Source organism: Parus major, chromosome 1A, assembly GCF_001522545.3.
Source record: "Parus major isolate Abel chromosome 1A, Parus_major1.1, whole genome shotgun sequence".
NCBI classification, from domain to species: domain Eukaryota; kingdom Metazoa; phylum Chordata; class Aves; order Passeriformes; family Paridae; genus Parus; species Parus major.
In genome coordinates, this window is record NC_031773.1 from 54,058,531 (window position 1) to 54,085,535 (window position 27,005).

Below are 27,005 nucleotides of genomic sequence, written 5' to 3' on the forward strand. Positions count from 1 at the left end.
CAATATTAAATAGTACACGATGAATGAGAACATCAGTCTGCAATTCTGCTCACAGACCACTTTCATAAGGCATTGTACTATTCAGTCATGTATGTTTAATTTGTGCATTTCTGTGTTTAATTTGTGCATCAAAACCAGACCATATTCTTCAACTGTGACTCGGTTGCTCTTAAATGAGGGGTTATAACCCACAACCTGTGCTCCTGTGTGTTTCTTGGCTAAAATTATTCCAGGAAACATAACAGCACACTACAGATAATCTTTACAATTTAGAAATCAGGTATCTATAATCCATTTCTGCCTACTGATTTCTGCCTCTATATCAATTTCTCAAGTCTTTCAGATGCAAATTTTTAATTCAGTGCTTTGTGGAACTGGGCAAACCCGTGGAACACTGACAACACCATTGGGGCTTTTCTCCTCCTTTTGCAGAGTGGGTTGTTTTGCATTGTACTGGTGATTGCACACAGAATCAGTACAGCACTTAGTGTGCACCTGGAAGAGGCCCTTGAAAATATTAATTTGGGGTTTGTATTATGTAGAAGCAGATAAGATGTTTTACATTGATAGCCTTGGAGCCTGTGGAGCGCTGCCACCTTGTTTCGGGAGCCCAGACACAACTGGGAGCTTCATGAGATTCGTTGCAGGACTAAGTTTTTCTACATGACTCCATCAAATGACTTGAAAAGAAGCAGCTGTAGATCAAACCTGACAATGTCAGATGTCAGAGTAGGTGATGCAGGAAGAAACAGCTCTGTCATACTAGATCAGAGGTTTACAGGTCACTGATTTAGAAAGAGGATGCTTTTCACAGTAGAAATTGTCTGTAAGGTACTCCATTTTTATACTTGATTTTGTGGAGACTTGGGTATCACCTTTGAACACAGGCACACAGAATCCTTCAGGGCGCTACATTGTATGACAAAATAGGGTTTTTTTCCCTTTTCTCCCCTGTTTTGTTGAGGTGGGAATTCTTAAAGGAAACTGGAAGTAGCAAAACCTGAGGTTTAAGTCTACTACAATCCTTGAAGGTAGCTGCACTGTTCTGGAGAATATGAAGGATGAACAAGCTGTGCTTCTACAGGCAGACTTTAGGAAGCCCCACAGTTGCTCAGTTGTGAGGAAGCTCTTTATGGCTGTTGCTCTTGTAGGACATCCAGAACTTGCATCATCTGCTGAAAACCCAAAGACATGAAAAAGTTATGAAACATATGCCCTCAAAGATGAAGGGCAGTGCCATATCTAGCAGGCACTTCTGTGTTCCCAGCCCAGAGAAAAATGCCCATAAGTCTGGAGAGCTGTAGGAAGAGATCTGCAGAAGGTAGACATGAAGGCAGTAAGTGGAGATTTTTTTCACATTATCTTTTACATTGCTTTCAGACCAATGAACATTTTCTGTTATTAGAACTAATATAACGGAAAAATTAAGAATGTAGGTAGAAGATTTGTAGTATAGGAGTGATTGCAGTGGTTTAACAGTCAACTCACTGCTCTTCACATTTTGGTGTTGATTGAGAGTCCTTTGTTTCATATTGCAAGCCCTTCATTTTGTAAGTTTGTACAAAATGAGAGGGACTTTATTGTTTTGCTTGGTTGTCAGAGTTTTTGTGGAAAGAAGTTGAGTGTTTCCAACACTGAGATTTGTTGCGTGAAAATTACTTTTGTTTTAATTTCTGTACATTGAAAAGTTGAGAATTAAGCCCTTCCCTTTAAAAACTCACTTTCCTGACATGAGCATCTGCTCAAAATTTCACTTGAAAGACTTCTTAAGTGATAGCAGTGATAGGGAAGGACTCCATCAAATGACTTCCTTTCATTTTCTTTCCTCAGTGTCTAACTCATCCCTGTTCCTCTTTATAGCTGATCAGAGACAACTGCCCATCACTTTGAAGTGGCCAAATTGTCCTGATCAAAGTGTTAATTGTGCCAGAATCAATTAGAAGGGTCTTAAACTGATTTCTGTCTTTTCTCGCTCCTGAAGTTACATACTTTTGAGCTGATGGGAAAGTATAATTATTTCTAGCTAGATCTAGATAAAGATCTCCAATGGTGCTTTTTAAATTTAAAAGTAACCTTCAGTGTTTCATTTCAGTTGATCTCTAGCAGGTTTGCTAACCTTGTGTTTGTCCACATAGTTTAATTCTGATTTATTTTTTTTATAGAAGAAAGAAATAAAGCTGGTGCAACTGCACCAAATCAGAGTTTGACTGCAGTGAGGCAAACCCTCCTGCATGAGTATGTCTTCCTAGAATCCTTTTTCTAGCAATTTGGGTTGAGTAATTCCTTGCCAATATAAGTTGTATCCATATAAACCAGTCAGTGAGAGTCTTTCAATCAGTAAGTGTTTATTATCATCTCATATAAATAGGAACAGTTTTGTGCATGAACTGGATATGCTGGTTTAAAACTGCTTACCACACTTCAGCTTGGCTCAGTTTCTCAGGCAGGTGGAAGATGAATAAATAAAACCAATATTCAATTCCTGCAACACATTTCACATCTAAACAGCTCTGGAAAAATTACTTTTTACTTTCAAACCAGCCCAAATAATCCCTAAGTTTCCGTAAGAAACTCTTCCCATGTATCTGTTAATAGACTTTTAAATATCGCAGGTTAGTGAGTGAGAAGGACTCGATAAAGTCAATTAATTACTTCCACTTACTGATGTACTTGATGGCCTATAGCTTACTAATGGCTCTGGTAATGCTGATGCTCCAGAAAATAGCTTTATTTGCCCACTTTGTGTCAAACCCAAAGGTCATGCACCAGGTTGTATGGAGGCAAAGTGCTATAGGCTGGTAAGTGGCCCTCAGCCTCTGCTCCTGCTGCTCACAGCAAGCATGAGAGGGCTCAGGGAAAAGCGGGGTTTTTTTCTTTGGGACACATATGTGGTGGCTTGCAGGGGCTTGCCTGCTCCACACCTTGGCTGGCAGCTCCAGCCTGCAAGAGAGGGTGAAGCCTCTGCAGCTGCCCTGCTTAGATCTGGCCCTTTCTGGCTGAAGGTGTTTTCCCATTCTTTTTTGTTTCTTAGCAAGCGTTAGAAGTGTTTTGTCAGTCTGCCTGCGCCTCACTGCTCCCCAGCGCTGCTGTTTGCTGGCTCGCTCTGCTTCAGGCCACCAAGTATTTGGGTTCATCAGGCCGGAGTTTGATGATCTTGTCCATGCAGAGCAGGATGAGGGTCAGAAACCAGAGGCTCCAGCCAACAGCCGCTGCGATCCACCCGTAGTCATCCATGCCCGAAGGGCAGCACGTGGCCGCTTGCCTGCAGAAGTTCACGTCTGGTGGAGGAGAAATGAAGTGAGCTCTAGTAAGGCAAATTACTTCTGCCCTCTCCCTCTGCCTTTCCCCTAAACCTGGCTCCTAACCTGGTGGATGACTCTGGAGTAGTGGTGGGATCTCAGGTTGTTTGGGGCTGGCTGTTTGGGAAGGACCTGGTAGGGCAGGGGAAAGAGGCGCTCTTGGGAACCTCTCTAATGCCTACAGGCAGGCAGTCTGGCAGGGAGCTTTAGACACAAATTAGCTATCAATTAATCTGTTCAAAGCCATGTGTCTGGCTCAGGGTACCTAAGATATCATACCATGACAGTGGAGGAGTCTTAGAAAAGCATCCCAGAGGCTGACCCACGATGGAAAACTTGAGATAAATCCCTTTCCAGGACAGCATCTCAGTCACTGTGCAGACTCATCACCTAACTTTAACAGGTAGTAATGATTTATGAAGACTTACTAAGACATGGTGGTTCATACTCAGTTGTTGAAGCATTGGAGATGTCTTCAGCTGCTGCCAGAAGGAAAGCACAGGAGAAAAGGTAAGTTGGATTAGAAAAACGATGTTTGGCATCAAGCAGGAAAATCTGAAAGTCATTTGCCTTGTAGAGGTCTGTGGGATGGAAACAGCTTGAAGCAAGTTCCTGCCCTTAAAGATTGCTGCATTAGGATATGCTTCTTTCTCCCACCACTTTTAACACCAGAGCTCCAGAGACTCGCTCTAGCAGCATCCCTCAGGAGCAGGACAGTGCACCGCTGCCTTGCTGAGCCATTCTCTTGGAGCTCAGGTTAACCACTGTCCTTTCCCAGACTGCAGGGGCAAGAACATGCAAGCACGCAAGTGGGAGACACGTGCAGTGGCATGGAGAGATCCATGGCCAGCAGGCTGTTCCTCTGCCTCCTTTTGCAATTGGAAAAATCCCAGGGTGTGCAGGAGTCTGGCGGAGCTGAGGGCTGAGCCCACCTTTGTGGAGCCTCAGCAGGTCCACCAAGGCCCCAGTGAAGAGCTTTGGCTTTGCTGCAGGTCAGAGCATCTGAAACTGCTCTGGCTGGACTCCAGTTCACACCAACATGGTAACCAGCTCAGGCTGGAAAATACAACATGCAGAAGTAAGTCATGAGGGAGAGGTCTGGAGCTCTGATGAAGGTTTTGCCTTTTTCCTGCTTCCTACACACAATCAGCACACACACACACACACACTGACACAACTCCGTGGCTCGTGTTCAGCTCTCCAATCTGCACTTGGTGTCACAGGCCAAACCCTCCTTATTTCTCCTGATGCTGCCTTGCCCCTCAGCCTCAGCGTGCTCCCTCAAACCAGGACAGCTGCAGGATGCCTGCAGGGGTAAAAGCACAAGCTGCACTGCTCCCTGGGCACCAGCACCTGTCTGTCCCCTGCTGCAGAAGGGAGGGATTACTGCAGCACAGTGTAATTTCAGCTGGGTAGAGTATCCCCTGCACAGAGAGATGAAAAATTTCCTGAGGAGAAGCTCTAATGTGCTGCTGGTCCACAGACCAGGCAGAAGCTATGGGAGAATTATTTCCAGTCAAGCCATCACTCTGAGCTGGTAATTTGAAATCTAATAGAGAAAATCAGCTCCAGCTTGATTTCACCAAAGACTGTAAAATAATAGCTCAGGATTAGTTTCAGCTGAGGAAAACAAAACAGAATGAGACGTTTGACCAAAGATTTGCTTTGAGTTTGATGTTTTCCAAGTAACAGCAAGTAAACTGAAGTTGTCCTGTGGGACATGTTCCCCTGGGGGTCACCTGCTGCTGCCTAGCTCTGTGTTGAGCTGACCCACCATCAGCAACACCAGAGCTTTGCCTGTGGCATCTGCCGTGCTCAGAATGGGCCCCTGGGAAACCTGCTTCAGGGAAGGGTCTGAGTATTCCCCACTCTTCTGTCTGACTCCCGTAGGATTTGCAGAATGACCTTGGCCAAGCCCACAGCTTGCTTTTTCAGTTAATAAATAGCTCCCGGAAGCACTGGGAGGAATCATTAAAAGCTGTGTGTGACCTGTGGAAGGAAGTACTGCAGAATGCCGAGTGCTGGTTTGTGTTTATAGATCCCACAGCCCAAAGAACAGGCTGTCAAAGCCAGCCCATCTTTAAACAGCTGGCAGGTCTCATCTGGTGCTGATACACAAATGCAGGCAGTAGCCTGGTGGTGGGAAAGGAGCAGCTCACAGGTCTCATTTACATTTTGGTTTCAGGCAACTTCTGCAATTAAGGTGGTACCAAAGCCACGTTTTCTGCAAAAAGCTTGTAATGAAAGCTAAATCAGGCTACAGTGATCTTAATGGGTGGTATTGCAGGTGGTCCTTTGCCTCAGCAAGCAGAAGGCCAAGTGTTCCCTGTCTCCTTGCTGTTCAGTGGAGCAACCTGCAACTCAGTCACATTTACAAATAATATTTTCTGCAAATAGCTGGCAAAAGAACATCCCTTTACAGTGATGCTGTGATCAGTCATGTCTGGTAGTTCTCATTAGCATTCATTAATTTCAGCTCTTTATACTTTTTAGGTGAAGCAAGGATTGCCCCTTCATTTCTAAAGAACAAATTGCTGTCGGTGGGCAATACTCGTAGGTATTGAGAGGAGTGGGGGGGGAAAGGGCAGGGTATCAAAACTGGAGCATAAGAGAAGAGAAGTACCTGCTGAGCAGGAATCCCAGAGGGCAGCGGTGAGGAGGAGCACAGCGAGGGCTGCCCAGGGCTCGCAGGAGAGGTGCTTCATGCCGGGGGTCCCGCTCCCACCCGGGTGTCCACACACAGCAGGTCGCTGTCGCTGGAAGGTCTGGGGCAGCAAGTCCTCGGTGAGCTCAGGGAGAACTGTGCTGGGCAGAGGGTGGAGCAAGGGAGCTTCCTGCTGCCAGGACACCTTGAACTTTCCTGCAACAACCAGGTGAGGAAAGAGAAAGGCTCTGACCAAAACAGCTTCAGTGGGAGGTGGATACCAGGAGGTGGCTCCTGAAGGTTTCTCCCCAGGATATGCTGCAGCTGGAAGGAGGAAAGGCCTCCAGAGCCAGCCCTTCCCAACAGGGTCCCAGACAGCTTCTGTCTTTTGAGTCTCTTTTTGGTCTTATGAAGAGGGTTTAATAGAGCTGGAAAGTAGAGGATTGGAGCAGAGACTTTGTCTCCCAGTTTAGCTATTTTTTTTTGCATGTTCACTGGCTTGACTTCGGCAGTGATGGTTTTTGGAATAGCTGTGTGGACTCCGAAAAAACAGCAGCCTTAGGTCTGCTGCTGTTCTTTCCCTGTGAGCATAGCTCTCTCCCTGCCTGCACCAACAAAAGTGATTCTGGAAAAGCTGTTCTTTTGTCTCTGGTGGTTGTTGCACCTCCCACTTGAGATGTGCAGAGCCAGAAGCTCAGCATTTCTGCAAGCATAACTCTGTAGACCAGGAGGGTTGATAGAAAAATGATGCTCACTGGAGAGCAGGAGTTTTTCTGCAATCCTGGCTGGAAAAGCCACATTGTTGAAGTGCATGTGGTATTATCCTGGTCTGATGAGCAGCACACATTGCTGTTCTTCCCCAGGCTGTTGGCTGCTTGCTGCTGTCTTTGATGTGATGATGTCCTTGTTAGAGAAAGCATCAGGCATTAAATCAGGCAAGAAGGCACTGGGAGAGGTGAGCACTGCAGGGAGCAGGTTGCTGGTGCACTTCTGCAGTGGTCACTGGTGGCTTTGGGTGCTCATCTTAGAAGAGACCTGTCTGCTGTGGATTTGCAGACATCTTAGGGGAGGACAAGACAAGGCATGTGGGGCAGCATCCTTGTAGGATGGAAAGCATTTAGCTATTTTCTCTCTTTTCCCTTCCACACAGTTGAAACCCACAGGGAAGGACATAACAGGCTTCCCACATGAATGGCACACACCAGGGTATAGCTCTGCAAACCTATGAGGTTGATTGGGCCTCCCTTCGTTTAAGAAAAACTTTCACAGAGAAACCCACGTAGGCTTAGCCCTGCCCAGTGTTTCTGTGGGGTGAACCCACTTGTCCTGGCCACCAAAAATGCTCTGCTTCCAGCCAGCTGTGAATATTTCCACGAAGCATCGGGACAAGGCAGCCAGAGGGCACGCTGAGCCGCAGGTGGAGGCAGGTCAGCTGAGACGGGCGTGTTTACCCACCCTGTCTCCCTGCTTTCATGTCAACACGCCACCAGTGCTGGCTGGTCTGTGACAGCCACCTCCTGCTGCTGCTGGGATGCACAGCCCGTCCTCCTGTCCTTCAGCTGACACCCGAGGTGTGACACGAGGTGAGGTGTGCTGCGCTGGCAGCCGGGCCAGGGAGGTGACCTCAGCAGCCACCGCTCTTGGCCTCGGTAGTCACGGCAGGAGAAATGCTGCAAAATGCTCAGAGCTTCTTGAAATTCACCTCTGGCATAATCACCACCTCTGGCTCATTTCAGAGTCTCTGTCCTTTTGTGGAGGTTGTCTTTAATTTGTGTACTTTTCTGAGCTACCTGTTGCGTCAAAACTAAAGCTCAACTCTTTGAGTGGGAAAGGCCTTCTGCTGTCTGCCAGATTCACCTTTCCCTTCTGAATTTCTCACCTTCTATTCCCACTGAAAATTGACCTGGCAATTAATTTTGTAAAAGTAAATGAATTCAGAAGTGTTCTGTGCAGCACAAAATGCTTAAGGGGGAACAGAAATACAAAATTGCTCTGCTATTGCATGAATGATTCAATTTTTAATGAAATCTCTTGAATTTTAACTATTAACTAAACACTCTTTGTTGGCTTGTAGGCAAATGTCCCCATTTGTAAGGGACGCTGAAAATGTATTTGCACAATTAACATAATGTGTTTCTTTTCCTTTCCAAAACGTGTTCCCTCAGCAGTTCAGAGAGGGCTGCTCCAAAGTCTCCTGAAGCAGCGAACAGGCTGCGCTTGGCTTCAGTGATTTTTGGATCAGGTTGGAAATGAAGGCTTTGCTTGATAAGTTCAGACGCAATGGGAGCCCTGCAAAATCATTTCCTGACGCAGATTTGGATTTGTTTCATTTCTTCTTTGGAACACGTTTGTATTTCAGTGCTGTGGCTGCCCAAAGAGTGATAACTGCTCCAGAGCCTTCCCCGAATTTCAGCTCCCTCCACGAGGGTGCCCTGGCACAAGGCACAACCGCATGCCCTGCAGAGATGGTGATTCTTTTCCTTGGGCTCCCGTTTTCATATGCAGCTCTCAAGACAAGACTGTTTACTCTAAAATTAGGTACTTTCCCAGCTCTCCTCTTGGAGATTCTTCCACAGTGTCTAGAGCTGCTGGGCAGCTTTCCCTGATGGTTATGAAGGAGGCAATATTTACTGTTCAGTAGATTTTGTGCCACAGAGAGCTTCATAGCTAAAATTGCCTGGTGACCAAAGTGTATTGCTCTTGACTCATCACCAGGTGTGGCTCTCAGAAAGTTATTACCATTATCACACACACAGACACACACTCACTTTGTGTATGTATACATATATATATTCTGTCTACATAGGCAACTGATTTATATTTTTAATTCCAAATGAAATCTGATTGCTGCTGCAAAAAAAGCTCAAAATCTTAAGCTTGCTGCCAATAATGTGCCCATCAGGGAGGGGGCAAATTTCTTTGCTGTCTTCATTGATGTGAAAAAAAGCTAAGATAAAGCTACTTGTGAACAAGGGGGTTGATTGTTAAAACTCAGAGAAAAAAAAAAAGTCAAAACCACTAAGGTTTTACTTTTTAATGAAAGAAGGGGAGAGGGGATGTGCTTTCTGTCACACAGAGGAAAGCAAGTCTAGCACTTTGGAAAACTGCACAACCCTGCCCTTTGTGTTTTCCAGTCCAGGCTGGGGTTGGTATTAGACAAATGTTGAGCCTGTGGCCCTGCTTGTGACCCCAGGCTGTTCATCTGGAGACCCCAGAGAGAGGGCTGGAGACCAGGCAGGCAGTGAAGGGCTGGGAGAAAGGCTGCCTTCAGCTCGCCCACGCAGAGCTGCCTGCACCAACAAAGAGCCCACTGACGGGGCTTCTCCAATTGCTGCCTCATGGCCAACCATCATCAGCTCATCTTGCGTTAATAGGATTATTATAAAATAATATTCTTACTTCCGCATGCCAGAAGGCATGGAATTAGGATATGCTTTCTTCTTCTCTCCTCTCTGCTTCTCACCCCAGAAGGGTGGGGGGAGGGCAGCAGAGTCAGCTGCCCTCCTCACTCCTTGGCTCACTCCCTGGCTTAACAGGATGGAGCAGCCAGCTTAGTGCAGCTTGCTTCGGTGATGAAGTGTGGCTTGGGGGCCCTTTTCGCTCCCCCAGTCCCAAAAGCTTTTAGGGGAGTAGCTGAGAGTAACTGGGGGGCTGAGTAAGAGCAGCGAAGGAGCAAAGAGGAAGCAAAGCCTGGTGTCACTAAATGCACACAGGGGGAAGAATGTGCTGTGGTTCAGAGGTGAGGGGAGTAGCCTGAGAGGCTGCTTCATTTTGTTTTGGCAATATGCACCAGCTTGGAGCTGAATGATGACTGCTGTTGTTTAGTATCACTGCATGGGCTGGAAGGCAAAGTCCTTCCTTTGCCGCACCAGCTTCTCCACAGCCCTGTATGGCATTCATGTGGTCAGTGGCAGTGACTTCACATCTGCCTTATCAAGGAAATTTCCAGTTTTCCAGAAGAGGGTGCTGACTTTCATCAGCCTTTAATCCCTCGCTTTGGTGGCTCTGACAGAGAAAGCAGAGCTGACTGTGGCTGGTCCAGGAGAAGCACAGTGCAGCCAAAGCGGGTGGGAGCCCAGGAAGCCCCACAGCCAGTTCATCTGGGTGGTTTGCTGGGACCACCTGTTAAAATTACCTTCTAATTTTTAATATCTCCTTTTTGGGTCACCTAGCTAGAGACAGCCGGACTTGAGCAAGCAGCAGGACCCTTCTCACTAAGCTGACCTTGTGAAGTGGGGGAACTCTTTGTTGCTTTTGAACTGAAAACCCCTGTGGCTGGGAAACCCTCTGCTGTTGCTTGTATTTTGCCAGTGCTCCCATGGACTAACTAAACCCTTTGGCTTGGGCCAGGGTTACTGGGTACCTCCAAAAGAACAGGTCTGAGAAAGGATTTCTTTAAGGGTACTTCACAATTTGCATATAGCCGTGCATTTTCATTAGTTCTTCTTTTGAGAGGAAATTTTTCTTCTGAGTCCTAGATTTAGTAGCGTCCCAGACAGCCTTTTTCATCAGGATTGTTATAAATGAAATTAGAATTTTGACAAGTAGGTCCCTTGAGTTAACAGCAGTTTAATTAAAAATCTGTCAGTAAAAGAATACAATTTAGTAAAAGAATACAATTTAATAAAAAATACAATTTTTATATGTAATTTGCCAATAATTAAGTATAATTAAAACACAAGCAAAACCGACCAGGGTACAAAGGGGGCTTCCTACCCTGCCTCACATACAAAACAGAACAATTCAAACTAAACTTTTATACTGTGTGCATACATACATATTTATTAATGTTTCCTGTAAGTTTCCTCCTATTTCTGATTTTTTGACTTTACGTCACTATTCCTTACGGTGCATGCTTCACTTGTTGTGAAGGGGTCTCCAGTCTTCTTTTGGTGGTCTTTGGATGAAGGCTTACACTCATCCTCACTGTCCTCTGATGGCCTCACAGGTTTGCACGTGCATACTAAGCGTTGTGTTATGTAAATCTACTAATTAATCCTACATTTAATGAATTTTAGGCCCATTGCCTAAAGTTGTTCCAACTTTGCCCATCTCAAGGTCGATTTCCTCTCAGGACATCACTTATCTCTAAAGCACATCCTGTACCTCAATTTTAGCATGAAACGTCTCTAAAGGGGTACATCTGCCTTGTAACACTGATTCTCTTGATTGCTTCTAATAATATCTTTCCAAATAGTTGCAATTTAGTCAGCACGAATCAGTTCCATTTATTACACGGTGAAACCCTGCCTCATCAGCGGGAGATAAGCCTTTGGTTTTATGAGGGGCCAAACTCCTCTCTGGAGCCCTTGTTTTAGCGGCTGAAGTGGCAGAGAATCTATATAGCCCCTTTTCCCCCAATATTTGTCATGTCAAGGGGTGGGAATCGAGTTCCCTGTCATCACTGCCCCTGCTCAGCAGAGCCCCTGCCCTCCCTGCCCTGTCCCTGCTCCATCGCTCTGCCCCTGCGCCAGGAAAATCATTAATCTCCCATTGTTTCCCTGTGCTCCCCAGACTGCCTTCAGCGAGGAAAATCCGCTGAGGGACCCAGCAGGACTTTTTTCCACCTCCCCGGCGGCTGAGCCTCCATCCGGAGCTCGCAAATGCGGGGCAGCGCTGGGCACACGGCCGGTGCCTCGGGTGCCCGGGGGTGGTGACAGCCAGCTTGTCCCCTCTGTTGTCAGTCCCAACAAGCCGCCTGCTGCCACAACACCGGGCACGGCGGCGGTGACCGAGCCACAAAGCCTCCGGTCCCATCCGCCCGGGGGCTGTTCTGGGACAGAAAGGCTTTCCCTCCGCTGGTCCAGACCAGTTCTGACCTTAAAAGCGAAGGTGTGTCCCGTGTCCCGTGTGGCACGGGCCATCGTGCGCTGCTGTCCCCGCCACCCGCGGAGGGAGGGACGCCGGGGGACGCGGTCGGTGTCCGGGAGAGGCGGCGGAAAGGAGCGCGGTGCTCGCAGGTAAAGCCCGGTGACACCTCCTGAGCCCTCCGGGACCCGCCCGGAGCCGGCCCGGTTTAACCCGCTCCGATGGGGAGCGGCAGGCATCTCTCAACTCGCTTTTCCTGCCAAAGCCAAAACTGGGGGCGAGGGAGAGCAGGGACGGGGGGGTGAGGGGTGATGCTGACAGAAGTGTTGGTGGCCAGCAGGTGCTTCTGGACAAGCCTCCTTCGTCTGTAGGAATAGCTGAGGGCTGAAAGCTCTGCCTTCCTTGGAATAGGTATTTCTGTCATTCCAAAGCAATAGGAAAATGAGCTTCTGGAGTTTTTCCTGACAGATTACCCTGACTTTGGATGGTTTGAAGCAGCTTAATTAAGATACTTGTAAATATTTTGACTTTTGTTCTATTGCTTCTAAGGATTTAGCACTTTTTTGATGAACTGCAGGTTCAGAAATACAAACTGCTTTAGATTATAGTTTCTTCATACTTTTCAGTCTAAAGAAATTAGGATTGGACACTTTGATTATCTCTTAAACTTTTTGATTCACTTACTGCAGATTTACTTTCCTGAGTAGTGAATCTCTTGCAACTTTTTGTCTTTTTTTCCTGTGAAAAATACAGTTTGCTGAAAAATGTCCAACCAAATTTAAAATGTACGTACTTGATCCATTTAAGCTGGCACATGGTGTTTTCTTTAAACAAGCTATTAGTTATTATATATTGTATTTTCAGCATTTTAAATTTTTGAGTGAATGGGTACAGAGAATAGGAGAAGGAAAATTCCCAGGACAGTTAAGCAAATACAGACCTGTGACTATCATGCTCCTGTTAAACAAGCCTTTAATATCTTGTGAAATGCTTCTCTTATATTAAAGATGAATCTTTTGGATGTTATAAAGAGAATTCATAGGAGCCACAATTTATAAAAAAATACTGAAAGACAAGGGTCATAGAGACAGAGGGGGTTAAACACAATTGACTTGCTACCCTTGTCAACAAGAAGTGAGATGATTAAGGGATTTTGTTTTGCTATTTATAAAAGGCCTGCTACAGAATTAAATGCATGCAAGAAGTGTATCTACTTGCATTTTTTCTCTGGAAAAAGATAATTATGGTGTTTGTGCATGCTGATCAGTTAATTTTGTGCGAGAAAAACTAAAGACAATTTCTATATTCAGGTTATTCAAAGTAAATAATAATAAGCATAGAGATGACAGGAAATTTTGTGCAATGCATGTTATTTCACGTATCTCATTTTGAAATAAAGTCTCTTATACATTATGGGGAGAAAATTCTTTTGAAAACTTAAAATTTGTTTTCATTTAAAGAAAAGAGTCTGCTTGTCTCCCCACACCCATGTAACATGCTCCAGATGGGTTTGCAATGTTCACACTATCAATGAAAGTGATAAAAAAACAGTCAGGCCTCTTTCACTTTAATTGCAAGGTGAAATTATTTGGGTTTGTTTTGTTTGGGGTTTTTTTGTTTGTTTGTTTTTTGTCTGTGTGCTTAAGGCAAAGACAAATCAAGTTCTTTCCAATCACAGCATCCAAAAGCAAAATACAGAGCCTGAGTGCAGTGGTCTGAAGTGCTTAGGTCCAGCAGAGGACAGGGCAGGATGTTTGCTCATTTGTCACAGGAGACTGGTGATTCTCCCCTTTCCCTGTGGCACACACATACTGCAGCATCTATCACTGCTCTGGTGGGATGAAGCCTCATGTGGGTTCAAGGAGGCCCTTAGAAGGTGAAGAAACCCTTTTGGAGGACGTGATGGGCAGCACTGGGGTATCTTCCAGCACTTTCACTCAGTGACCTCCAATGTTCCTGCAGAGCTTGGCTCCTTCCTGCCTGGGCAAGGAAGAAGGTGCTGCTACCACAAAGACTCCCAGGGCCTTCCAGGCCAGAGAAGAACGGGTGAGATGGTCTCTGTCTTCCGGAGCGAGGAGATGAGCCTGAGGCAGCTCTTCCTGCAGGTGGAAGCTGCCTACTGCTGCGTGGCTGAGCTCGGGGAGCTGGGGCTGGTCCAGTTCAGAGATGTGAGTAGTGCCTGGCTGGCATGCTGAGCTGTTGGAGATGGGCCCCAGGGTGTGCTTGTCCTTCCTTCAAAGCTCTTGGGGAAAGATGCACCTGTAGGGAGGCCAAAAAGTCCACGGTGAGAGCGGGGCTGCTCTGAAACCCACCCACCCCTGAGTCCCCATCTAGTGCTCTGCATGCCCTCTGCACAGCCTTAGAACAATCCTTTGCATAGCCAGGACACAGGAAGTGTCTCCATGAAGGCCCTGTGTGACTCCTGCTGTCACAGCCAGGTTGTGTGGGAGGCCACCAGGTCCTAGGCCATGAGGCATTGTCCTGCCAGCAGGACCCTCTCAGACACAGTGGTGTTTGCCATCTGCACCAAAGGCACTCGTTCTCCGCTGATGATGCTAAAAATGAGCGCAGCACTGTGCAGCCTTCAGCCCCAGGCTTGTTTTCCCTCCTGTTTTTTAGCTGAATGTGAATGTCAACAGCTTCCAGAGAAAGTTTGTGAATGAAGTGAGAAGGTGCGAATCCTTGGAGAGAATCCTGCGTAAGTAAACGCTTGTCAAATGCAATCGGCTTCCTGCCAACTGGTGGTGTGGGATTTATTTCTTTAAGTGCTCTCACACTGGGGAGCAGAATTAGTGACAAAATGGTGATGTTTTCATCTGAGCCCCTGGAAATGTTTTCCATGCGTCAGCTAATTACCACTTCACCCCATATGGGCAATAAATTGTTGCCCCTGTTTTGAAAATGGTTAACTGAACTGAAAGGAGGTTAATTAGCATTTATAAAATCACAAGATAAATCTGGGGCTGGGCAGGAGGCTGGTCCAGATAACCTGACTCTTACACCAGTGCACCAGCTCTTGGCACACACTTCTTGTGGCCAAGGACAGCCTTGGGATAAATCCTTAAAACCCAAGCAGCAGAGCTTGTGATTCCCACTGTCCTGTGGATGTGTGTCCTGGGAGCTCTGCACTCTCCCTACTGCTGTAGCCATGGCTGCAGAACTTGGCACTGGTGGGAAAGCAGTGGAACCCGAGCTTTCTGCGTGCCTTCCTCATTGCCCCAGATAAAGGGGACCACTTGTGCCTGCAGGGGAGTGGGTACGGTGACTTCAGAAGAAACAGCATCTCCACTGAGAAGGGGGGCTGGGGGTGTTCATTCCTTGGTGGCTGTGTATATGCACTGGGGTGATGGCCCTTGTATATCACTTAATCGTGTCACACCTCCACGGGATGCCTTGGCCCTGGCTAAGGAACAAGCTGGTGACCAGGATGATGCACCAGGGATGATTCTGTGCTGAGACTTCTGTGCCCTCTCCTTGCAGGCTTTCTGGAAAATGAGATGGAAGAGAATGTTGAGATAGTCCAAGGAGAAAAGTACCCAGAGACTCCCCTACCTCGGGAAATGATTGATATGGAGGTACAGAACTTGGAGTGGAGCCAGGGAAGAGAAGGGCTGTGCAGCAGGCTGTCTGTGTAATGTGCTCAGTAGAGCCCTCCCTGCAAGGAGGAATCTGGTGCCTGAGGCTGGCACAACTCTCCCTGCCCAGGGAGGTGCTCCCCAAGTTGCTGCCTCAGCACTTGGGTTGAGGCTGCTCCTGTTGCATGTTCCTAAAGGAGCCCAGGCTTTTTACCATCCCCTGTGAAACATCCCTCTGCTCCCACATATTAATGAAAAATATTGCTTTCACAGAATGCCCCCATCATCCTAAGGGAGAGAATAAGAAGGTTTCGGTGTTTTACCAAGAGACCTGATGTTAGAACCCACTTCACTGCATAAAAAACCCATGACTGCTTGTCCCGCTGGGTTGTGATACTGGGGCCTGACACAAATACTTGGGCCTCACTTTTGGGTGTGCAAGGGATGCTTTATTCTAGCCCAGCTGGAAGAGCAGTTTACTGACAGGGTAATTTTAAAATGCTGCGTATGTAGGTGACCAGAAAGGAAAATCAGGCTTTCCAAGGGCTTCAGCTTCACAAGCAATTTGGTTTCCTGGTGTGTTCCTGGTCTCATGTCATCACCTAATTTTTGGCCTATAGCTAAGGAACCTAAACCAATGTAGATTTCTTTTGTAGTCAGTAAGCTGACAGCCAGTCAGCCTGGGGTGTGAGATGTCTTGAGGAACCACAGAGGTACCCAGGCGGGCTGAGACAACTACACCACACACACACACCTACTTCCCTGTGCTTGGGTCAGGGGCATCAGAACTTCAGTGCCAGAAGAGGACAACACACCCATCAGTGATTGTTTGCAATGGAAAAATGATGCATTGGCATTGATGAATATCTTCCTACAAAAGTGTTTATCTAAGTGTTTGTTGAACACTTCTGTATTCTCCCTTGGGAAAAAAAAAAATAAAAATTGGTTTTCGAGATTTGGTATCAGCTTGGGAAAGAGCCAGTGATCTGCTTCAGAGTTTTTCTGGATGTGCTTGGACCCTAAACAGACAGTACTGGAGAAACTTGAAGCTGAGGTGCTGGAAGCCAACCAGAACCAGCAAACACTGAAGCAGAACTTCCTTGAGTTGACAGAGCTCAAACATCTGCTGAAGAAAACCCAGGACTTCTTCGAGGTAAGAGGCTCTTTCAACAGAGATGTGAAAGGTTCTTAAAAATACTTGCACTTTCATTTGGTATATGTTGCTTTTAGAGGTCTTTACCACTAGTCATTATGAGGTTTGCAAAAACACCTCAGTCACTTTGGAGTCTGCATTGCTCTGTGAGTCAGTGGGGCTCAAAAACTTAGCTCACAGATCTCTTTGAAAATACCATTTATGTTTTTCCATTGCTAAGATATAGCTTACTTTTATTGTTTTTCCTTCGGTCTAAATCTCTGTGGAAAGCTACCTGTGGGGAAAAATCATTAAGAGAAAAAATGTGAAAATAGTTTTCAAACTGGCAATGCTGAAGAGTGCTTTTTAAAACTCGTGTTTTCCAGGCAGAAACCAATCTGCCAGATGACTTCTTCAGTGAAGACACATCTGGATTGCTGGAGCTGAGAAGCACTCCTGCTGCTGCAGCTGCCAAGCTGGGGTGTGTATTGGTGATGGCCTTCCCACCTGTGCTGCATTGCTGTGCCACTGGCACAGCTTCCTTCAGCTTCTTAGCAGAGAGTGCTCACCAGCCTCCTCTGCACAGCTGTTTCATGAAGATAAGAGAGTGAATGTCCTCAGAAATTATCATCAAAACTCTGGTCAGGTTATGGGTCAGTGGGACAAATGGACCTCTACTTACAGACCACCAATTCCAGTGATCCTTCAGTAGGTATTGACTGAAAATTGTTATCTTAAGACATCTCACCCATGACTTCTGGACTCAGGCATCTGGCTACCAGCCTGGTCCTTGTGGATGGATGTCTAACCACAGAAAAAGCCATGGTATTGCACTGGGCTGCAGTCTGATGCTTTCTCAGAAAAGGAAAACAGGAGAATAAAGATAAACCACCACTTCAAAATTTCCACCTCCTGCCTGTGCCATTCAGGCACTCTCATTTGTGTGACTTTAGGTATCTCTCCATTCTTGCATCTCTAGCCAGAATTGTCTCTTCACCTTCGCCTGCTGATCTAGGAAATTTTCTTTAAAGATAGAACAATAGGATAAAGCCAGTAGATTGAGATAAAAGCCAGGCTTGAGCAGGGAAGGTTTTTCTAGGAGTGCCTGCAGCAGCAGCAGAGCCCTGGCTAGCACAAACTACAGAACAAGGGCTCCTGTGTGCTACAGGTCCTAAAAGGCATAGAATGGGCTTGTAATCTATTTATCTTGTAACTCTGCTCAGATTCACAGCAGGGGTAATAAAGAGGGAGAGGATGATCCCCTTTGAGCGTTTACTGTGGCGAGCCTGCAGGGGAAACATCTACCTGAGATACACAGAAATGGACACCCCCATGGAGGACCCTGTGACAGTAGGTACCAACCTGGCTTGATTTCCTCTGCCCTGTGTGGGTGCTTGTGACCTGCAGACACAACACTGGTGAGCTGGGCTGTGCTGCAGCGCTGGCTGCTTCTCCAGAGCTCAGTGTCTGAGGGCACCCTCAGGGGCGTGATGAGAGAGGGGAAAGACGGTTTGAGGATGGGAAATGTTTCTTTGACTTTGCTTTCCCCTTTTGCTACCTTTTGTTGAGGTGGTTTCCTTTTCCTGCCTGTCAAGAGGCCCAGGAGGCCTCACAGGGCAGCTGTATTACAGGGACCACCATGGAAGTGGACTGTGGCTGTGCCCACCTGGAGTTAGCCATGGAGGGTCAATTCCCCTTGGTGTCTCTGGGGTGAGCCCCATGCCACAGTGGAACTCTGTCCCCTCTGCTCCACATCGCTCCTTCCCCCATAACCCAGAGCTGCTGCCCATGCCTGTTTCCTGAAAGAGCACGTGGGGAAAACACTGCTGGTGGGAATCTGGGGATGGGGGATAAAAGCAACCAGTGGAGAGGCTGCAAAAAAAAAAAAAAAGGATACCAGCTTTTCTGCACTGGACCAGGGGTGTGTTAAATTCTGCTTGAACTGTGTGTTGCAGAGAGAAGAGGTGAAGAAGAACGTGTTCATTATCTTCTATCAAGGAGAGCAGCTTAAACAAAAAATCAAGAAGATTTGTGATGGGTAAGGCAGGCCTGTGGGCAAGTCACAGACTCCCACAGAGGTGGTTACTGGCAGTCTAGGCCGGCTGAATTTGGAACTAGATATCAGATCTCCAGCTCTCCAGCTGTCAGCTCTGCAACCAACCTCCCTTCCACTCCTCAGCTCTGCTGCTCCTTGTCATGAAAGACATCCATCACCTTGGCACTTGGAACTTGAGATCCTGCATTTTCCAAAGTGCCATACAGCTCTTGAGAGCTTCAGTAGCTAGGTTTTTAACTTGGGGCATCTAAAAGGGGAATGTTGTTTAAAAAATACTCAGCACTCTTCCCCTGAAAATCAGGGGCCCTAACTTGAGGACTGAAAACATGGTAATCCTCAACTTACTCTCAAACCTCCCTGCATTTCTTCATAAAAAGGTGGTGCTGTAGTTTATTCAACCCTTTCTCCAAGGTCTTTGAGCAATATCTGTGTAATCAGAGACAGAGCCCAGGAGAGAAATGAAAGCTTCATACAACCTGACTTGTTTCCACCCTGTTAAGCATCTTGAAAAGATAATTCAGGTTGAATATTTTGTTACTCTTTCGCAACACTGATGACCAGTGAGCTTTGTTTCAGTGAAAATCAGATTTGATGAGACGATCTGTCTGCTGTCACCAAACCCATTTCAGGTATAGCCCCTCAGCCGGGCAGGACAAGCCAAGAGCCTGAAGGGAGAGGCTGAGGAATTGCTCTTCCCTGACATCTGCACTCAGGGCAGGCCTTTCCTTACATCCTGGCTTTAATCAGAATAAAAGCAGGTAGATCTTTCATCCAGCTGGGATGACTGACTTCAGTCCCAAGAAGTGACAGAACCCTGGGGTCTGTTAGTAGTTCCTGCATTGAATGGTGCCCTCCAAGATACCTTCTATGAGCTGTGGAGGGAAATGCCCATCCAGAGAGAAGTTCAGCCCTCCTTGGGGTGGGCATCTGTCTATAAAAGAGTCATGGACATGAGGGAAGGCTCCGAGCTCTCAGACATTGATTTCTGATCCTGAAGCTCAGACATCCAGGGAGTTCTGCCATAGCCATTGTGCAGGATCAGTCTGCTGCTGCCAGTGGTCTTTGAGTTTTCAGCAAGCCTTGTTCTCTTTCTGGATTGCAACTTCCTGCATATAATAAAATCATAGAAAAGCTTGGGTTGGAAGGAACTTCAAAAATCATTTCATTTCAACTCCCCTGCCATAGTCAGGGACATCTTCCAGTAGACCAGTTTGCTCAATGCCCCATCCAGCCTGGCCTTGAACACAGTTGTGGATAGGGCATCCCCAACTTCTCTGTGGCACCCTGTGCCAGTGCCTCGCCACCCTCACAGTAAAGAATTGCTTCCTAATATTCAACCTAAACCTACTCTCAGTTTAAAGCCATCCCCTCTATGTCCTGTCACTACATGCCCTTGTAAAAAGTCCATCTCCAGCTTTCTTGTAGGCCTCTAGGTACAGGAAGGCTGTGTGCAAAGCTCTCCTTGGAGCCTTTCCTTCTCCAGGCTGGACAACCCCAATTTTATCAACCTTTCCTCATAGCAGAGGTGCTTCATCTCTCTGATCATCTTTATGGCCCTCCTTTGGGCTTGCTTCACCAGGCCCATGTCCCTCTTATGTCTCATTTCTTTTCTTGCATTTTAAATGCTGTTCAGAACCCTTCTCCCCTTCAGCATGGGCAGTTGCTGCTGGTGAATGCTTCCCACGGACTTCCCCCTGTGCTGATGGCCTAGCGAGACAGCAGGCCACACATTTAGAACTGGCTGGGGTTGCCCATGGAGTGCTGGAAGTTCTTCATTTTGGATGTAATTTTTTTTTCCCCTGCAGCATTTAAAATTCCTTGCAGTCAAAACTTTTTTTTTCTGGGATGAGAGTAGAAGGACAAGCAATGCCTGTCAACATATTCATTGCTGATTGACACCAAAATCACCCAAACCATAGGCACAATCTTCTGCATCTAGGTGTCAGGCAGTGCTGGAAATATGAGCAGATCCCTGCAGGAAGGTTGTGATGTTCAAAGTTTCTAGGAGCTAGTGTTGCAGATGTGTGTGGTGGTAGGTTTGTTGAAAGGAACTTAGACTGGTTTCTCTCAGTCTCTCTTCTCTGTCTCTTCTCTTTCCTTGTAACCAAAGGAAAATGCACCTACCAAAGACAAATCAACAGGACACTCTTTGCAGTGCTAATGAAGTCATCTTTTATGCTCCTTCCTACTTTGAAATTTTTTGGTCGCTAATATGCCCATATACGTGGACGTTTTCCTGTGTGGCAGATTTTTAAATGTATTAATCCTCTGACACTCCTTTTGTGCTCTGTGGGCCATCAGCCACCCCTGGTACCCAGACCAAGACACCTTAGTCTGGTCCACCTTTAAGGCAGGGTTGACTATACCTAAAGCAGATGGCAGTGTCATTCCAGCTCCAGCAGGATATTTCTGCTCAGCACTAAGTCATCATTCATGACAAGTAAATATCCTGCAAAAATCATGGGACTGGTCTAAGCCAGCCTCCTGCAAGGCAGGCTAAGATTTGTTTGCAGAGCTGTGTGCCTCAGGTTACACTTGTAGTCCCTGCTTGACTCTAATTGGTAACATTAGCCTGCCAATTTCATGAGCATTAAGTCCATGCACAAATTTATTAGTGAAAGGTGTAGAGGGAGCAGGAAGGAGGAAAACGTAAGAATTTTTCTTTTCCTTCTTTTCTTGCGGCTGCCTCAGTACTAATGTGAATACTAAACTGGGTTTATCAATGTAAGGATTCCCTGCTGAATTCTCCTGGAGCTTTCAGAGATGTCTGTGCCATTAGGGCAAAGCTGATACTCAGTATGCAAAATGGCTGTTAAAAGATCAAAGCAGCACTGCTGCAATAACGTTATTGGGAATGGGGGAACTGTACAGCATGGAGGAATAAGCTTTCAAGTTTGATTAAAAATCCTTATTAAAGATGAACTAAGAGCTGTGAAGAATAAGAAGATGGAAATAATTAGGTAGGGTGAATAACCTTTGGAAATGAATACCAGGTGTTGAGTGAGGAGAAATTCAATTCTGGAAAGGGAAGTTTAGCTGGGGACCACGTGCTGTCATTACACAGAGCTCTGGGCTGATCTCTAGGAAATTGCAGCATGTTTTGCTCAATTTGCAACTGTCCTCACTTGTATGTGTGCTGGAACTGATTTTGAGGAGCAGGTGGTGAAATACCCTGCACTCAGACAAAGCCAGAATATGATGCTTATCTGTACACAGAGCCTGCACATTTTTGTCTTTTCAGCAGAGATAGATCCCTATGACCCTGTTACATCTTTTAATTCATCTCATGTGCAGAAAGACAGCATTTTAGCAGCCCTAACTCAGTGTATCCATGACAGGATGGTGGAAATGTGTTGCCTTAGGTCAGGGGCAGGAGATAGCTGCTCTGCAAAGAGGAGGGATCTCTTCCTGCAGATCCGATGGGCAGTATCAGAGTGGCAGGAGTGGCACATGCACTAGATATCACTGAACAAGCCAAGCAGGAGAAAAAGGAGGGATGTCTGCTGTTTTAGTTTCTGCAGCACCTCAGCTCAGTTCAGGCTTTCAGGGAGAGAGCAGCAGCAGTGGCTGTAAGGTCCTGGGGGGAGCTCCTTATGCTGGCTGTTGTGCACAGAGTCCTCTGGGACTTGCTTTGCAGGCAGGACAGGTAGCTGCACACTTCTCAGAGAGACATGCATTTCTAATTGTCTGTGCTGGGATCGTGTAGTGGCTGTACAGCACTGCAGTGTGCTCTGGTGGGAACAGCTTTACTCCAGAGTGACCTGCAGCTGGGCTAGAGAAGGTCGAGTTGTGTGCTACAGTAACTGCATGGAGCTAAGACTTTCACTCACGTTAGAATCCCATGTCGGTCATACCACAGTAAATAAACCCCCTGAATCTTCCAAACAGAACCTTGGGAGAAAGCTTATAAAAGCTTTTTCTACGCTGGTTTTTCTAAGCTGATGTAACAGATACCACTCTCAGGTGTTTAAAACCCTTCACCTATCCTTCCCTTGCTCCCAAGCTGTGTAGCCAAACAAGGGGACCAGAGGCAGACAGCCATTCTCCTATTTTATCCTGGAAACGTAGTCCTTTTGTTTGTTTGTCTTTACGGGGTTATTTACTTATGCAGCCTGCCTGCACAAAGGGAGTTTGCTTGCAGTGCAGCAGTAGCTCAGCTGATGCCTTCTCCCAGTGCCTGCAGGAGAGCAGTGCAGACAGGGATATGGTATTTTCCCAGCCTCGGTGCAAGAGGGACATCTGTTGGCTGCTGTGTTAGCGGGGCTGCCTTTGCCAGGATGGGCTTTTGTTGAGTCTTCTCGAAAGTCAAGCAGCTTGTGGACAGAAGGGAGGTGCCTATCTGTTAGTGCTGACCTCTGTATGACATCAGGTCCTCTGTATCACCTAAGACAAGGAGGGTTTTTCTGCTAGAACAGGCGAAGGGATCCCTGTTCTCACCAAGGGATAAAGGTAGCTACTTGCACCTTGCTGCGAGACCAAGTGTGACTTTGTGGTACATGAGACTATCCTGCTGGGTCAGGAATGAAGTCCAGTTTTTCTGCCTTTGAGCTGAGAAGAGTAGAGAGGAAGAAAACTCAGTCAAATAACAGCTGTTTCTCAACTCTCTCTTCCTGAGGCTAGATTTCGTGCCACAGTCTATCCTTGTCCAGAGTCTGCCACCGAGCGCCGAGAAATGCTTGATGGAGTCAACACAAGGATCGAGGACTTAAACACAGTAAGTGGCAGTGGCTTTACTGAGGACTAAACCCTGCAAGTGGGACCTGCCCAGATATTTGTCCTGCCTGAAGCCATGCTGCAGACCACACAGGCTGTCTTCCCAACACCTTGTCTCGTTATCTCCATCGGTCACTTACACAGCAGCACTGTGGTGGCCACGTGATGCATGGAGTCCCAAGACCATGAACTGTAGTTCTGCTCTCAGGTGTGACATGCCCCAAGATCGTGCACAGAGCTGCCTGCAGGAGATGGCAGCTTGGGAGCACGTGGTGAGATGTGGCCAGTCTGTAAGCAGCTGAGTAGGGAGCCAATCCCACAGCTCAGCAGCTCCCAGTGGTCTCCTCTGCACTTAGAGTGACTCAGGACTATGCAGGGAGAGTCCTTGGTGAGCAGCTCTGCGCACCTGGTCTTGAGTGATCCTGTCTCCACACCTGCACACGCTGCTCTCCAGGATACCCCATGCATTCACACAAACAGCTCCTCTTCATCAACCCTCTTCCCCCTGCCCTCTCCAATTAACTGAGCAGATCATGCCCCCCATGCTTCCCTATCCTGAGTGGTGCCCTGTGTTGTGCTTACAGGTGATAACACAAACCGAGTCCCACCGCCAACGGCTGCTGCATGAGGCGGCAGCCAACTTGTGGTCCTGGGGTATCAAGGTGAAGAAAATCAAGGCCATCTACCACATCCTGAATTGCTGTAACATCGATGTCACCCAGCAGTGTGTCATTGCAGAGATCTGGTTCCCAGTGGCTGACGCTGACCGGATAAAAAAAGCTCTCCATCAAGGAATGGTAAGAGAGCAACATTTTGGGTCCTTGAAGCTCTCACCTGCACTGAACTGTTTACATGTTGAACATATGTTCAGACAGGTCTGCTACTGTAATGTGGGGCTCCCCTTTCTGTTTTAAGTAGAAGTTGTCCCATTGTAGTTTGACCTTTCACCTTTTGACGGAGCTAAAGGTCAACATTAAATGTTAGCAGGTTTGTGACAGACCCATGAGCCAGAAGTGGTGTTGTGGGGCCAGTTCATCTATCCACTCTGTGTCTGTCCTTGTCACTGGGTTTTCAGGAACGCAGTGGCTCCACGATTGCCCCCATCCTCACTGCCATACATACCAGGATGGCACCACCCACCTTCAACAGGACCAACAAGTTCACAGCTGGATTTCAGAACATCGTGGATGCGTATGGCGTGGGCAACTACAGGGAGATGAACCCAGGTGAGATATATTCAACTCAACTCATGCATCTGGTTTGCATGAGCCAAAGTCTTGGAGCTCTCTCACTATCCTAAAAAACATATTCGCTGCTGATTGAGAAATCTGAGCCATATTTGAGCTGTTTGGTGCATAGGTGTGGATTTTCTCAGGCAAATAATTTGGCTGTTGGTCTTCAGTAAATGATTGTGATGGAAATAAGGAACTATACAAATACAGGATGGAGAACAAATGTTGAGGTAGCTGTTCTGAGGAAAAGAACCACAATCCTAAGGAAAATGTAAATTGAGCTCGCTGTGTTCAGGCAAACAAGGCCAAAAGCACCTGAGAAAAATTTGAAACAATGGTAAAGACTCTCAGACAAACCACTGAGAATTAATAGAAACCTAGAAATGGGGGCCTATGTGAAAGGATGAGATTAACTCAGATTGTTGAGGCTGAGCTGGTTGAGAAACACGATAGTAACCTTTAAATACATTTTTGTGTTACAAAACAGAATGCAGTTGTCTACACATGATGTTTATTATGGTAAGACAACAAACAAAGGATAAAACTTCAAGGAAGATACAGGTCATACAATTGAACATTCTTTGTGATGGTAAAGCTAGTTCTGCACTAGATCTGACTGCCTGGTATGTAGGGGAGGGATTGAGGAGCCTTTGAGGGCAGTACCTGTAAGGAGCAGCCTGATGGGGTAGAGTGCTTCTTTGATGAGATCTTTTTGTTTAGAGGGAGCTGAGCTTCTTGACCTTTCCCTCCTGCAGCTCCCTACACTATCATTACTTTCCCCTTCTTGTTTGCGGTGATGTTTGGGGACTGTGGCCATGGCACTGTCATGCTGGGCTTCGCACTCTGGATGGTCATTAATGAGAAGAGCCTTCTGGCCCAGAAAAGCACTAACGAGGTGAGTACCAGGGCACTGGTACGCCCTGTCAGCATAGGGAAAGGCTCATCAGCCCCCTCTGATAAAGGGGACATCCAGCCTCCCAAAGGCTGTGTGGAGATGGCTCAAAGACACCCGTGAGGCAGAGGTTTGGTAATTCTACCTACTTATAAACAGAGGGCCTAAGAGACCCAAAATTTTCTATAAATAATTGTATATATACAGATCAGTACAATCAAGGCTACTTGTTGGTTGAGGCCCACCAATTGATGGACCTACAGGTACTTTGGTCACGGGCACTGCCTTCTCCCCCTGCAGATCTGGAACACCTTTTTCAGCGGGCGCTACCTGATCCTGCTCATGGGCATTTTCTCCATGTACACTGGCTTCATCTACAATGACTGCTTCTCCAAATCGTTCAACTTCTTTGGTTCTTCCTGGCATATCATCCCCATGTTTAAAAATAACACTTGGAAGTAAGTGCTAAATGTAAGAGGGAAGTAAAAACACACCAAATGGAGCATGTAGGCTTGGAAAGAGAGACTGCCTGTGTGGGGAAGGGAAGGACTCCCTGCTGTGGATGCAGTCATGAATGAATCAGAGGTTTTGTCTGACACACACAGATGAACTCACTATTGAAATGGAAATGTAGAGTCCCCGGGAACACGCCTGTTTGTTCAGGCACTGATGTGCATAAAAATCTGCAGGTGTCCAGGACTGATGCATAGAGAATTACCAGTGTGAGGGAGGCTGCCATTGTGTGGGGCCCATTTACATGCACACAAGTGCAGGATAACAGGTCACAGAAAGGCTGGAGTCAGCCACAGAAATCCTGTGGTAGTCCTCAGCACACCTCACATAAATATACCGTGGGCTTCAATGGAGAGATTAAGCTGCAAAGGTAATTTCCCTTTCCTCTTGTAGTAAGGATGTGCTTCTAGACAACACAGTGCTGCAGTTGGATCCAGCAGTCCCAGGAGTCTACTCTGGAAATCCATATCCATTTGGAATAGATCCGGTAATTAAACTAAATTTCTCTAAGATAATTTGTATTTCAATCCTGTTTCTACATATCAGGTACATCAGTAGTTCCCTACACTCTCTCCTGAAGCTGTGCTTTTCACTCCTTGCTCTTTGTTCCTTACACAGTTGTTGTGGTTTAGCCCCAGCCAGCAGCCAAGCCCCACGCAGCCCCATGCTCACTCCCCCACCAGTGGGATCAGGGAGAGAATTGGAAGGGTGAAAGCTGGAAAACTCATGGGAGGAGTTATAGACAGTTTAACAGGGAAAGCAAAAGCTGTGCACACAAACAAAGTAAAGAATCAAGTCATCTCCTCCCATGAGCAGGCAGAGAGTTGAGCCTTCTCCAGGAGAACAGGGGACTATCACATCCAAGGATGACTTGGGAAGACAAATGCCACTACTCCAATCATCCCCCGCCCTTCCTCCCTGCACTCTGTACACTGAGCATGATGTCATACGGTCTGGAATGTTCCTTTGGTCAGTTTGGGTCACCTGTCCTGGCTGTGTCTCCTCCCAACCTCCCGTGCACCTCCAGGTTCCTCACCAGCCTCATGAAAAGCAGCAAAAGCCTTGGCTCTATGTAAACCCTGCTCAGCAAAAACATCTCTACACCATCAACCCTGTGTTCAGCACAAATCCAAAATACAGC

General features: G+C 46.8%; 2 protein-coding genes across 4 annotated transcripts in view; one reads left to right on the forward strand and one right to left on the reverse strand.

Annotated features, from left to right (window-relative positions):
• Positions 1–2,323: 2,323 nt before the first annotated feature.
• Positions 2,324–6,172, reverse strand: TMEM213 (transmembrane protein 213). Its single transcript, XM_015628853.1, has 3 exons — positions 5,923–6,172; positions 3,728–3,781; positions 2,324–3,278 (listed from the first exon to the last, which is right to left on the reverse strand). The coding sequence occupies exons 1-3, from the start codon at positions 6,002–6,004 to the stop codon at positions 3,109–3,111; spliced, it is 306 nt and encodes a 101-aa protein (XP_015484339.1). The 5' UTR covers positions 6,005–6,172; the 3' UTR covers positions 2,324–3,108.
• A 1,226-nt stretch (positions 6,173–7,398) lies between these two features.
• Positions 7,399–27,005, forward strand: part of ATP6V0A4 (ATPase H+ transporting V0 subunit a4) — a 30,055-nt gene continuing 10,448 nt past the window's right edge. The window contains exons 1-14 of one of the 3 annotated variants that reach the window (XM_015628850.2): positions 7,399–7,526; positions 13,714–13,919; positions 14,371–14,449; positions 15,232–15,326; positions 16,354–16,479; positions 16,845–16,939; positions 17,682–17,808; positions 18,414–18,496; positions 23,135–23,228; positions 23,812–24,024; positions 24,303–24,453; positions 25,215–25,354; positions 25,652–25,809; positions 26,258–26,351. In XM_015628850.2, coding sequence (XP_015484336.1) covers positions 7,475–7,526; positions 13,714–13,919; positions 14,371–14,449; positions 15,232–15,326; positions 16,354–16,479; positions 16,845–16,939; positions 17,682–17,808; positions 18,414–18,496; positions 23,135–23,228; positions 23,812–24,024; positions 24,303–24,453; positions 25,215–25,354; positions 25,652–25,809; positions 26,258–26,351 — 1,713 coding nt within the window. In that variant the 5' untranslated portion in view covers positions 7,399–7,474. Of the gene's footprint in view, positions 7,527–11,458; positions 11,904–12,579; positions 13,628–13,713; positions 13,920–14,370; positions 14,450–15,231; positions 15,327–16,353; positions 16,480–16,844; positions 16,940–17,681; positions 17,809–18,413; positions 18,497–23,134; positions 23,229–23,811; positions 24,025–24,302; positions 24,454–25,214; positions 25,355–25,651; positions 25,810–26,257; positions 26,352–27,005 lie in introns of those variants that run through there. The other 2 variants (XM_015628852.3, XM_015628851.3) reach the window with 2 other exon arrangements.

Bases quoted from the DNA above. Each gene is read 5' to 3' on its own strand.
- TMEM213 (XM_015628853.1), bottom strand. From the start codon at position 6,004: ATGAAGCACCTCTCCTGCGAGCCCTGGGCAGCCCTCGCTGTGCTCCTC. The intron at 3,782-5,922 runs GTACTTCTCTTC...TCCTTCTGGCAG, and splicing joins CTGGGATTCCTGCTCAGCAG to CAGCTGAAGACATCTCCAAT. The intron at 3,279-3,727 runs GTAAGTCTTCAT...CTCCTCCACCAG, and splicing joins GTATGAACCACCATGTCTTA to ACGTGAACTTCTGCAGGCAA.